This window comes from Euleptes europaea, chromosome 19 (genome assembly GCF_029931775.1).
Source record: "Euleptes europaea isolate rEulEur1 chromosome 19, rEulEur1.hap1, whole genome shotgun sequence".
Lineage (NCBI taxonomy): Eukaryota > Metazoa > Chordata > Lepidosauria > Squamata > Sphaerodactylidae > Euleptes > Euleptes europaea.
In genome coordinates this window covers 34703527-34717103 of record NC_079330.1, presented here as the reverse complement: position 1 = coordinate 34717103, position 13577 = coordinate 34703527, and the positions used below count along the sequence as shown (strand labels likewise).

At 45.5% G+C, this 13577-nt stretch overlaps 1 protein-coding gene across 17 annotated transcripts in view; it reads left to right on the top strand.

Annotated features, from left to right (window-relative positions):
- The window catches only part of MSI2 (musashi RNA binding protein 2), a 565100-nt gene that overhangs the window by 463287 nt on the left and 88236 nt on the right, over window positions 1-13577 (top strand). For 16 of the 17 annotated variants that reach the window (XM_056864848.1, XM_056864864.1, XM_056864857.1 and 13 more), the window contains exon 10: window positions 2646-2720. In XM_056864848.1, coding sequence (XP_056720826.1) covers window positions 2646-2720 — 75 coding nt within the window. Of the gene's footprint in view, window positions 1-2645; window positions 2721-13238; window positions 13448-13577 lie in introns of those variants that run through there. The other variant, XM_056864865.1, reaches the window with a different exon arrangement.

The window sequence follows — 13577 nt, the reverse complement described above, 5'->3', positions numbered from 1 at the left end:
GAAACACTACTAACAAAGGTTCCAAAGCCATCTTTCCAGGAAATTCACACTGCAAGCTCTCAAAGCACTACAAAGAGTTATGTTATCTAAAATTGAACAAATGCTAGATCAGGCTCTTCCCAGGGCCACCATGACCTTTTCCATGAAAATGCTCGAATTTGGACTTGGGTGGAATTTGAAATGATCTTAGCAAATGCATGTTCTCGATCTTGGTTGCTGTGCCAGTAGGAACAAGGCTGCCAGTTTGGGGGGGGGGGCGTGGAGCCAGACAATTTATGTTACTTGTTTTCATATGATTTTGGTGTCGGGGAATCTTTGTGGGCCCATTGAAGGTCTCAGCATCCCTGATCAGGAACGCAGGGAGGAGGTATGAGAGAGGCGCTTTACCCTTCCTGCATCTGCTGATTGTCCCCTGTTAGTATCCCCAACAGCACCAGGAAGGTATGAGATTAGGACCCCTGCATTTCCCTTGTGAGATCTAGTTCCACTGTCAGGAAGCCAAAGACCCTGGGACATCGTTTCAGATGTGTCTGACCGTACTGCATGAAAAAGTAACTGGTAGCTGTGCTGAATTTTAGTAGCCTGCAAACTTAAAATCTCCCAAGTCTCCCCAGCTGCTTGGTCCGGCTGCCCCTGACTCTCAGATGCATTAACAGTTGTCCTTCACACTCTCGGGATGAAGCATTACTAGTACCTTAATCTCCAATTGTCAATAGTTCTGAAGCAAAGTACATTTGTTGTAAGCTCTCTAAATGTCAGAGCAAACCTGTATTATGTGCTTAGCTTTAGCATTTGGCATTTATTCTTCCACGCTGAAAAAGTAGGCAAGTCCTTGGACTGGAAGGGCTAGAGCTCATTTTAATTATGAGTAGCCAGTCTCGAGGAGAAACGATCAAAGAAAACCACACTGAGGCAAATGGTTTTTCCTTCAGTATGTCAATGAAACTTTGCCTACAGGTAGGATGCCACAGTGGCTAAGAAGGTGAACTGCAAATCAGGTTCAGACCAATGTGATCGCTGGCCTTAGGCAAGCCTCCATTTCTCAGCCTCGACTTCCCACATGCAATAGGATAAGAAGTATAAGCATTTATGTAGCACTGTCATTGTTCAGACCACTTCACATACATTAGCTTGTTGCAGCCTTTGCAACAACCTTGTAATGTAGGCCAGTGCTATCCTTGTGTAGCAGATGGGAGAGTGTAGGTTACCAAAGGTCACCTAGTGAGTTTGTGACAGAGGCAAGGTATGAACCAAAGATCTTTCAAACACCCAACTCAGGCCATTACCGCACTTAGTGTAGTCCCCTGCAAAATGCCGTCTTCAGTCCCAAGTCTCAAATCGTATTTCATGATTTTCTCCCCACACTCGTCTCCCCTGGCCAGTTTTTGGGTCCGTTTCCAAGACGTTGCTTGTCACTTCGCACTTAAAACTGTTAACACGAACCTTGGAGCAGGGGGCGTGTGCGTAGTAAACAGCCCCCACCCCCACCCCATCCAGCATAGGTCCAGCCCTCATTAAGGCCATTTATGCACGGGAGGTTTTCCCTTGGATTTGCTGCTCTGTAGATGCACATTTTCCCCACCCGAATTCTCAAAACTCTACATAATAGTAGCTTATTGTTGAGTTTTGGGAATTCGGATGGGGAAAATGTGCATCTAGAGAGCAGCAAATCCAAGGTGAAACCTCCTGTGCATTAATGGAAAGATGCATAGGAAAACATAGCACTCGAGCCCACTCCCTGGGGAAGTTGGGGAGGGGGTGAAGGAAGGTGCTTTTCCCTTGGAACTTCCTACTTTTGAGTAAGCCTGCTGAACGCTTACTCTTGTGGAAGCATGCATAAGGATTGGGCGGGCGGGTGAGGGTATGGTTGGGGGGGAAGGAAAGCACCGGCTTCTCTAGAAGCCAGGACCATGAAGAAGGTCTTTCGCGGGGAATGGTTGGGGGGGAGGAAGGCGCTTTCTCCTTGAAATTCCTTACTTTGGAGTAAACCCTGCTGAATGCTTATGTGGAAGCATGCGAAAGGATTGGGCAGGGGGTATGGTTGGGGGGGGAGGAAGGCACTAGCTCGTCTGCAAGGAAGTAGGGGGAAAAGTAGGGGGAGGAGTCGTGATGCAAGAGCCGCAAGGGAACAAGGGAAAGGTGGCTGAGATAGTTTCCAAAACGGGCATGATCGCACCCACAGCTAAGCGCTATGAAAGCGGAGAAAAGGTAAACACCGGGTTATAAGGGTTTTGGCAAAAGATGGAGAAAAACAGGTTCAGAAATAGTTTCAACATGAAACGGGGAGGGGAAAGTGCGATCACGAGGCAATAAAATGTAGCGAGATGCTTTAAAAACACGTTGCAAAACTCAGTGCAGTAGCCCCCTCATTCTCTCAAGTGCTGTGAGCTTAAACTGGTTTAATACTGGTCGGCCTTGCAAGGTTGCTGTAAAAGATTATTTTGACATGGTGAGTGTGAAGCATTTTGAGTATGGTGTACTATTATCAATAGTTGTATGCAGGAAGAATAAACTATTTTCTTTTAATGCTTAGTGCAAAAGTCAAGTTTCTTTTTTACATATTGTTGGAATAATTTGCATGTGGCTTAAGAGCCAAAATTTAAATCTTCTTTTCTCTGTCTTTTTTTAAATCTTCTGTGTTAAAGGTTACCCGAATTTTGTTGCAACCTATGGCCGAGGATACCCTGGATTTGCCCCCAGTTACAGTTATCAGTTCCCAGGTATGTGAAATTTTGTTAACTGGTATTACAAAGCCAAAAAAAAGTTGTTTAGTAGATACTGGCAAAGAGAGCAGATACTTGCTAAAGCCAAAGAACAAAACAACTGCTTCCATAACTTTAACTGAGGCAGTAAAGTCTCTAAAAAGAGGACCTCTGGTGATGACCAGTTCCGTCTGTTCATGGTCTACACACAAGCTTTATTCTTTGCAGGAACATTTGTAATGTAAAACAATGGGAAGAATAGGAAGAAAATAATTGTCCATTTTGAGTGTTAATTGGTACTGGTTATTTGAAAACAGCATTTTTTAAAATTAAGTGTAACTATTGTCCATATTACTTCTGTCTCTATGGAATATGCGCTAGGAGCTCTCTCTCTCCCCTCCCCTTTCCCTGTCTGTAGCATTCCACAGAGAGCGGCTTCAGCCCTAATGCTTTCTGCTTGTTTGTTCCTCCTCCCCATTGGCCCCCCTTTTTGCGCAGCTGCCAGCCCAGCTGCATTGAGTGATCTGCATTCACTCCCAAGTTTCATCTCGCTGGTCGTCACTTTGCAAACTCCCGAGGTTTTGAAATGCGAGGCTGGCTGGCTTTTAAATATCCCTTCCTGCTGGTAATGAGCAACTCCTTTCCATTTCATCTCTGCCGTTGTCAACAGGCAGTCATGGAAACCAAATGCCCTGTGCTGTTCTACACCAGCCACACTTCAGGCTTACATGCAGAGAAGTTTTCTTTCTTTCACTCTTTTTGCTCTGGGTTTCTGGAGAGGCCTGTGAAGCCAATTTCTGACTGGTGTGCTTGTGACTTCTGATAGCATCGGCCCATCTGGCTTCCCCACCCAGGAAGGCATTACACTGTGTGTTAAATTCATTACTGTGTGCTGCAAGCAAGTGATTACACCCCCTTGCTGTCTATTCTGTAATTGCTTACAAGGAGAAGGCTGAAAAAAAGAGAATCTTGCTCAGGTTAATTAAAAATCCAAGTTAAACCATCATAAAACCCTGTAGAAAAAATGGAAAATCAACCTACTAGGAGACTTGTTCTTGTTCTTGAGTAAGCCAGCAGAGTTCAAAAATACTTTTATCCTCATTCTGTGAGGACTGGCCACACTCTTGAGCATTTGTGATGTTGCCTGCTGAGAGTGATTTCTAACAGTCATTGCTCCAGTGTTTTGCAAACGTTGCCCAGCTGTCACAGAACATAAGAGCCATGCTGGATCAGGTCGTGAGTCCACCTGGCTCCATATCCTGTTTCCAATGATGGCCTGCTAGAGGCTTCCAGGAACCCCTCAAAAAGACCAGAAGGCTTTTTCCCTGCTGTCATCCCCAGCCACTGTCACTCAGAAGAATGCTCCCTCTGAGCACAGAGGCTTTTATCGAGTCATTGTGGCCAACAGCCATTGATTGATAGGGTTGCCAACCTCCAGGTAGTAGCTGGAGCTCTCCTGCTATTACAACTGATCTCCAGCCGATAGAGATCAGTTCACCTGGAGAAAATGGCCGCTTTGGCAATTGGACTGTATGGCATTGTAGTCCCTCCCCTCCCCAAACCCTGCCCTCTTCAGGCTCCGCCCCAAAACCCTCCTGTCGGTGGCGAAGAGGGACCTGGCAACCAATTGATTGACCTATCCTCCATGAGGTTGTGTGGTATCCTTAAAAAACATTAGGCCTTCATTTCTCTGTCCTGTCTAAAAGCAAGCCCCCACACTATCACTCTTCAAAACAGCTGGATGGAGCCCCTCCCCCTCCCTCCAAATGGCCCTGTTGCCCGGTCCTGGGCTCCCCCTGGCTTGTTGTGGGCCCGCTCCCACCTCCTTCCTTCCCTCTCTTCCAGTCTCGTTGCTGGCAAGGGAACCTGTCCGATGGCCTCCTCAGGCCAGGTTTCCTGAGCCAAGCCTCCCGGCAGGCCCACTAAACGGTACTTCCTTTGGCCCTTGCGCGGCAGCTGGCCCCAATGCCTCTCTAGGCTGCAGGTGGGGTGTTTCCCGTCTAGGCAGTGGTGGGCCGCTCCCAGACCCTCTGGGCAGCCGACTCTGGACAGCCAGTGAAATCTCCAATAATCAATTAGAAGCTCTGCTGGGCAAAAGCCCTACCTTTCCCACCCACTTCCTGAAAACACTTGGCAGGCACCAGAAAAGGTGTTCGTGGGCACCATGGCACCTACAGGCACCATGTTGGGAACCGCTGCTGTACATACCCTTACATGCCCTCTTGGGCACTCTCCTATTTCATGTTGGAGGATGCCATCAAGGCTTAAAGGTTTGTGGAAAATGGCATTCTCTGCTTCCTCCTCCAGGAGTGTGTGTGAACGTATGCATACAATGAAGCTACGTGCTTAATTGGAAGCACACCGGAAGACTCTTTCCCTGCCCCCCCCTCTCAAAAAACAAACAAACCCTGGACCCAGTCCTATCCAGATTGCCCCCTACATGGTGTTTTTGTGTGCACATACACTAAAGACTAGACACATTTCTCTCTCTTGCTCACTGTCTGAGATTTAGAAGGAGACCCAGGGAGTGGGAGGGAGTCTGAAGCTACTCTAGCAATTTGCACAAACAGAATTTTTAAAAGGCATCCCCAGGTTCCTCCCAAAAGGCAAATTGGAGGCAGTGATTTGGACTAACACCAAAGAGTTGGTCCTTTCCCTGGTGTTTAGGGACCCTTGGAGCAGAGGCAACTTCAGGTTCTCTTCTTCACGTATTCCCCTTATTTCCGTGTGGTCTAGTGCTCCATTCCTGGATTCTCTGGGGATAGCAACCTAAGGCAGATTTTTAAAATAACATGCTGAAATGGCCTTAGAGCCTCCTGTGCTTCATGCCAGCCAAAATGAAAGGCATCCCTCCAGAGAGAGAGGTTCCAACAACTGTAAGCCAGTGGCAATTAGGATTTTTGCCAGTCAAACTAGGTATTCATAAGAAGGGTTTTCCAGGGCAGTTTCCACGGTTACAATGGGAGAGATCTTTTCTTAGCCATGTAGGCCCGATGCAATTTCTGACTTTACTACTTAGGGCCAATCTGAACATGACATGTAAAGAAATCTATTTGTACAGTTGCTGTTTATATAAAGAAAAAAACACTTTGTGAATGGGTTTTCATCAGAGGTATAGTTGGGAAGGAGCAGGGAGTGCTTAACCCCTCCCTTCCCTTCATTTTTCTGCTGCATTTCCTTTCTCAATTCCAGATGTATATTTGTAAGAGTGAACATGCATTTGGAATCCTGCTGCATGGAAAAGACATTGGGAGTGGGAATAGGGTTGTAGCAGGAAAACATGCTTCTTCATCACTGAAAACTATCCCCTTTCCAAACAGATTTTTGCCAGAAGAAGGAGCAATTGGAAGTTAAATGCATGCATTTACACAAGACGCTCAATTTGGCTCCTGACACTTGTGCTTTGGATTGGTGGGAGGCTCCTATAGCCCTGTTTTGCCTTTGAACTGAATCAATCTGGGTGAATCTCCACATTATATGTCTTCTAAGCCAGTAGCAGTTTACTCACTTGGCTATTTTCCTTTGGAGATTTTTAGGCTAAGTTCTCCTATGAGATTTTCCACGCCATGTTAGAAAACCAAGGAAAATACCCCCTGATGAACCTTTTGAGTACATAACATTTAGTCACATTGTTCAAAAAATTGCAGTGAAATAAAAGCAAAGATGGCCGCTTTATGGTTAAGGCATCAATGGGAAATTGCCTGTGCAAAATGCCTGTGTGGCCTTGGGCAAGTTACTTGCCATCTCCAGCCTTTAGTTCATCTTGCCCTGCAAATGTAGGCTATAGGTAATATGGCGTGTGGGCATGCGATGATTCTTTTTTCAGAATCTGTTTTCATAAAGGGAAGCCTGAATAGTCAGCCACTGGGTGTGGTTCTTCCATTTATGTTTGGTGGCCACACTTGCCATCTGGAAGTAACTTTGACTCTCTGAGTTGCTGAGGACTGGCATCCTTTTCATTGTGCCTGACCAAGAGTTCTGTGTATCTTTAAAAGCTTACAAGCTTTTACACCTGTAGATGCAGAAAAGGTACTCCCATACCTTTTGATACTGCTGTATAAAGATCCCTCAGCTTACAGTAATAAAACCCTTCATGTTCCATTCTAACCGTGGTGGCTGCCAGCTTCAGCTGCCACATATATAACACAACTGAACATTTACTGTGAGATGTGGAAGTCTATGATGGGAGTTTAGCCTGCTAACCTACCCAAGTCACTTGGACAGCCACATCGTGTAGCAATTAATCTTTTGATCTGCATGCGCAGTTTGTTGCTGTGTATGCAGAAATCTGTTGAAATGTGGCTAGGCTGGAAACCTAGTTTGGGGGAGGAAAAGATCTCAAAGATCTCACCTTTCCATATTGAGGCCATTCCTAGTGTTGCTAAGCCCCCCCCCCCCGGCAACTGGCGGGGAATGGGGGAAATCCAGCTGCTGAGGGAGGCCAACGCTGATGCAATATCACATCCAAAAGTTACATCATTATGTCGGCAATTTTGAGGGAGACACTCTGATATTTTGGGCAAAAATTCTATGATAGGAGCTGTTTTTACCATAGAGTTTTGCTCAAATAACAGCGTGTCTCCCTTGACATCACTGTTGTGATTTTGCCAGTGATGTTGAGGCCTAGGCCTCATTTGAAGCATGGTAAGACTCCCTCCAGCCAGCTGGACAGAACTGGAGGGAGGAGGCCCAAGGCGGGGGATCCTCTGCCCCCGGCGGGGTCTGCCAACCCTAGCCATTCCATCCATTCTCCTACGAAGCATCTGTAAAAGAAGAGAAAGCAAGAATTAAGGCCCTCTTCTCACTCCTTTCCCTGTGAAAAGGTGACTCCAGGAAGTCTGAACTTTCATACAGTGTGTCAGTTTAAATGATGCAACAGTTTAGCCCAGTCTTAGGGCAACATGGGAAGCAGATGGACAATTTCATCTCTTTCATCTCCTCAGTAACTTTTAGGGATTTTTTTGTTTTGTTTTGTTTTGTTTTTTGGTGCATTGTGTTTGCTCCTGCATTTTCCTGTAGTTGAGAGTCCACCAGTAGTCCCCAGCGTGGTGCTTGTGGGTGCCGTGGTGCCTGCTGCCACCTTTCACGCACCTGCCATGTGTTGCTAGAAAGTGGGTGGGGGCTGAGTGCAGCTTTTTGCGTTTTTGATGTTTATGGTATAATGCAGACAGTGGCTTCACATAAAGTACTTTACATGTGCAGATAGCAGAGTGTTATTCTAAAAAACACAGTGGGACTTTATTCTGACCAAACATGATTGGCTGTTCGATGCCTGCAAAATAAACACAAATTCTGCAAGATGAGAGTTTCTAAACTAGCTCAAAATGTAAACTTATACTGTGTATATGGCAGAAAATACTGTAAACAATATGTTAATTTGCAAACACATCTCATTAAACAGAACTTTCCCCTGAAATGTTGAAGACCTACTGTCAGAGTTATCTATAAACTCACTTCCATGGCAGCCATTTTGTGGTTGGCTCTGCTTTCTGTGGAAGCCACAACCCTGTGTCAAAATACCAAAGGTGCCCACAGACTGAAAAAGATTGGGGACCCCTGGTGTAGTGGTTAGAGAGTCAGACTAGGATTGGGAAGAGCAGAGTTAAGATCCTTACTCTGCCATGAACATTCCTGACTGACCTGGGGCCAGTCTTTGCTACATTTAACTTACCTGACAGGGTTGTTGTGATGATCAAAATGGAGAAGGAAAGTATCAAGTCTGCTGCCCTGAGCTCCTTGGATAGGATGAAAATCAGATAGTTCCTGGCAGCCACCACCAACGGGTGGTTTTTAGTTTGCTTGATCACATGAGTTTAACTGAAAGTAACTGACGCCTGCTTCTAAGGCTATGAAATAGAAGCTAATTTAACCTGGTGGTAGACATTGCATAAACAGCAAGCATAAGAAAGCCCCTAGTGCACTGGTTCCCAACCGGGGGTCCGTGGACCCCCAGGGGTCCGCGAGAACTAAATTAAGGTCCGTGAAACAAAGTTATAAACCCATAATAAATTAATATTTTCAATTAAAAGTTCTCTATTATAAAAATATATATTCAAATATTATTCTAAGTTTAATGTTTAACTAACAGTTATGATTAAAGTTTATTTTCAAATTCTCGGAATTTTTATTTTGAACCTTGGGGTCCCTGCACCGAACAAAAAAGTCCTAGTGGTCCCTGGTCAAAAAAAGGTTGGGAACCACTGCCCTAGTGAGACAAAATGCTCAGTGTCAATTCCAATGAAGCTGACGGTCATTTTGAGTGCTTGGCGGCACGGGCTATGGTCCATCCCAGTTGGAAAGCCTAGTTTCCCTGCATGCTGTTATCATCTTGCTGGATCTTTACAGCTCTTTGCACATAATTATTGTTTGCCTAGAAGAGAAATAGGCTTGTAATTTATAGTGGGGCATTGAAGATAGAAGGGGGCCACAGAACCCTTCGAGATTTCTACTGTACCCAGCAATCTTCTTCTGTCTTCAGAACAGACTTCAAAGGCAGCTTTGGATGTAAAGTAAGAAGCTCATTTGGATGTGTGTATTCTATATGCAGCTGGACAGTAATTTCATCCTGTATCTGGTCAGATTTACTATCATGCTTTTGGGCAGTCCCAGAGATTGCTGCCCACAGTCCTGTCCCATAAGCAGATCTGTGCAGCTGAGAAACTTACGATCCTGCCTGGTCAGCACTGGGGCTCCCCAGGACCTACAGAAATAGTTGCTGGAAAGAGCAGTCATTGGGATGTGTGTCTTATCTGTACCTCAAAAGCCTGGGATTGATAGGACTTCACTTTCTTAACCCTCATTACTATGTGTCAGGAGGTTCATTATAGTGCAGGCCTGATGTCAGTTCTTATTACAGCACAGATGTGTCACACAACCTAAATATAGTTCTGATGTCTGTGCTAAAATGAGATGGTAGAAGCCAGCTAACCACACGGCAATTTTTTGTCCCCCTTGCATGAAAATAATGAAGTGTGCCACTATTAAGCTCCCCTTCCTGAGGGGACCCACTCTTGTCATTATGTTTTAATGTCAGTTGGGGGGGGTGTTTCTCAGGGCTCTTTCTCAGCAGAGGCTGTTCAGTTTTGAGTCGGTTTGCTTTCAAACCACATGAAAAGACCAGTTGACACTGCATGGTAATGTGATATTTACTCTTGTCAGGTGAAACAATGGCACAGTCCACCTGTTCTATTGTGTGTTTTCTTTATATGGGATGAGGGGGAGAAAAGAGGTTTTTAAAAATGGTGGTCGTTTTGCTTCCTTTATGATGTCCCTCACTGTGACATGTTTGCCAAGCACTTTGTGGATACAATCTCTGATGTCCTTGCCAGCTGACTTCTCTGAGGTTGACGCGATGTGTGAGCGCGAGGTATCCTTCCTTGCCTCTCATCACAAACTGCTTGGATGGGTTTCAGTTCTTGATAGCTGTGGATGCGGACAAGGTCCTTTAGAGCAAAGCTTCTTAAACTGTGGGTCACAACCCCATATGGCGTCACATAACTGAATGTGGGGATTGCAAAAAATTTGGCAACAGTAAAAGAATTGTTTTAAAATAAATTTCTTTATGATTTATTATCAGTAAATGTTTGATTTGTGTACCTATTTTATATACCCGGGGTCATGTAAAAGTTTCTCGGGTGAAAAGGAGTCGTGAGTGGAAAAGGTTTAAGAAGCCCTGCTTTAGAGCAGCCTGGTTACCTATGCTCCTTCTTTCTCAGTGCCTGACTTTTATTTATCAGACCACCCCTCTTTTCTGTTAAATAAATACTCGCAATGGCTTACAATATTAAAATCCACACAAACCTGTTAAAATAGGCAGCAGCCATTAAAAACTTAAAATGCACAGGGGACAGATTTACCTATGAAGGACCTTCTGGAATACAAAAGGCTCTAACTGATGCCAGAAGCCCTCTAGAGAAGGAACCATCTGCTGTTTTGAGGGGAGGGAGGAGCTCCAAAGGGCCCGGGCAGCTGCCAGGAAGCCCTTACATGAGTTTCCACCAAACAGATTTCTCCAGTGGGGGGGGGGGGTTCCCTGCAATAAGGCTTTCTCAGCCAAGCGTAGAGTGTGAGCCAGCACCTGCGGCTGGAGGCAGTTCACCAGGTACCTTGATCCCAAAACATTTAGGGTCTTGAAGGTTAACACCAGCACTTTGTGTTGGGCCCAGAAGCACACTTGAAGCCAATGTAATTGGCACAAGATGGAAGTAACGTGCTTTTTGCAGCCAATCTCTGTAAATGCATTGGCCACTGGGTTTGGAAGCAGTTGAAGCTTCTGAACCATTTTCAAAGGTAGCACCATGTAGAACATGTTACAGTAGTCAGACCTGAATTTTACCAAGGCATGTATGATATTAACTTGCTGTGAAAGACTAGCAAAAGCCAGGCTTGTTTATTAGGTTTATATCCCACTTTTCCAAAAATCATTTCCCATAGCAGCTTACATCTGTAAAGATAGAGGCTTCCAGCAAGGACCTCTTTGAGGGGTGGTTCCTGGGCATTTTAAAGAGGCCACTGTGTGGCCACTCCTGAAGAAACCATTCCTGGGCCTATTTGATTTAGGGAATTACCTGCCTCTAAGGACAAGGTAAGGTTGCCAACCTCCAGGTGATGGCTGAAAATCTCCTGCTATTACAACTGATCTCCAGCTGATAAAGATCAGTTCACCTGGAGAAAATGGCTGCTTTGGCAACTGGACTGTATGGCATTGAAGTCTTTCCTCTTTCCAAACCCCACCCTCCTCAGACTCCACCCCCAAAATCTCCAGGTATTTCCCAGGGCTGGCAACCCTGGGTCAAAGTGAGGGAGTCTGTGGTTTGAGTTCAGCTTCAGATTGAGTCCTGTTTTCATCTGTCCCTTGTTTGGGAATAGAAACAGCCTTGGGCATGCTAGTGACAGAGAGGAGTGGCATCACCTGGTGACAGAGAGGAGTGATATCACTTTGATTTTCCTGGGCCTCTCATGAGTTTTCAATATTATCAACCACAATCTCCTTCTGGACCATCTGACAACCCATGAGCACTGCTTTGCAGAGCTTCTGCTCCTTCCTGCCAGATTGTTTCCAGAAGATGGTGCTAGCTTCTCTGTCCCAGGAGAGCTATTCATAGAATCATAAATCATAGAGTTGGAATGGACCACCAGGGTCATCTAGTCTAATCCCCTGCACAATGCAGAAAATTCACAACTACCCCCACACAAACACCCCCAGTGACCCCTACTCCATGCCCAGAAGATGACAACAAAAAGCCTCCAGGATCCTTGGCCAATCTGGCCTGGAGGATAATTGCTTCCTGACCCCAAAGTGGCAATCAGCATTACCCTGGACATGCAAGAAAGGGCTATGAGAGCCGAACACCGACACAACCTTTCCTGCCCTCTCTTTCATGATCTGCCTAAGTTCACAGAATCAGCACTGCTGACAGATGGCCATCTAGCCTCTGCTTAAAAACCTCCAAAGAAGGAGAGCCCATCACCTCCTGAGGAAGCCTGTTCCACTGAGGAACCACTCTGTCAGAAAGTTCTTCCTAATGTTTAGCCGGAAACTCTTTTGAAACAGAGCCGGCTGGGCGCGTGCACCGGCTCGCTCTGTGCGGCCCCGCCCGCCTCCCAGCTGGCCGTCGGGGCGGGGAACGCCGGCTCACGCCGTCCCGACGCGCACGCCCCAGCCGGCTCTGTGCACCCCACCCACCTCCCAGCTGGCCGTCGGGGCGGGGAACGCTGGCTCGCGCCGTCCCAACGCGCACACCCCAGCTGGCTCTGTGCGCCCCACCCACCTCCCAGCTGGCCGTCGGGGTGGGGAACGCTGGCTCGCGCCGTCCCAACGCGCACGCGCCCAGCCGGCATTCGCTCCATAAGACAAGTTTTTAGAGGAGGAAAACAAGATTTTTTCTTGTTTTCCTCTAAAAACTAGGTGTGTCTTATGGAAAGGTGCGTCTTATGGAGCAAAAAATGCGGTATGTGTTCATCTTGAAGTACCGGTACTACTAATTTCTTGCCTGGGTTTTTTTAATGCAGAATTGTTTTCTATTGTGACTTTATCACTTGGACTGCCTGAATTATGAACTGCTTTTTTATTTTTATATGCTGTTAGGAAGCAGGACACAAATGTAAGATACATTAAGATAAATAATTCACAGTGGGTAGCCGTGTTAGTCTGTCTGCAATAGTAGAAAAGAGCAAGAGTCCAGTAGCACCTTAAAGACTAACAAAAATATTTTCTGGCAGGGTATGAGCTTTCGTGAGCCACAGCTCACTTCTTCAGATACTCTTGCTCTTTTCTACTATTAAGATAAATAAAATGTTATCTGTACAATAACTCTCAGAGAAGTTGGCAACACGCATTTGCTGAGCAACAGGGAGAATACTCAGCATTTTCAGGAGCTGATTTTAGATTCTCTTTCCCTCCCCTCCTTCAGGCTTGAATTTTGCTTTTAAAAACCAACCACAATTGCTCCCTATCCTTTTTTCATTTTTTAAAAAGTTCTGGAACTTATCTTTTCAGTTTAATCTATTAATTTCTGTTCTTATTTCACTTTGCAGAGTATTTGCCGATTTCACAAGACATAATTTTTATCAACTAGTTCTTAAAGATGCATAACAAATTAATCGGGGTTTGCTACAGTGCTAATGAGAGAGAGAAACCCTGGGTGGTCCATACATTAATATCAGTGTCCACTGAAAAAAAATGGCTGCTGTTACTGACTCCTTTGGCTGACTGGACTATTTTTGAAAAAGAAAATCTCCATATCTTTTTCTGTTTTTGATTTTTCTTTCTTTCTTTTTTTGTTTCTTCTGCTTTGTATGAGTTTTATTTTTAATACCCACATGGAATGTAACTTACACTGGTGTGTGTGTGGGGGGGGGGGGTAGATGGCATTG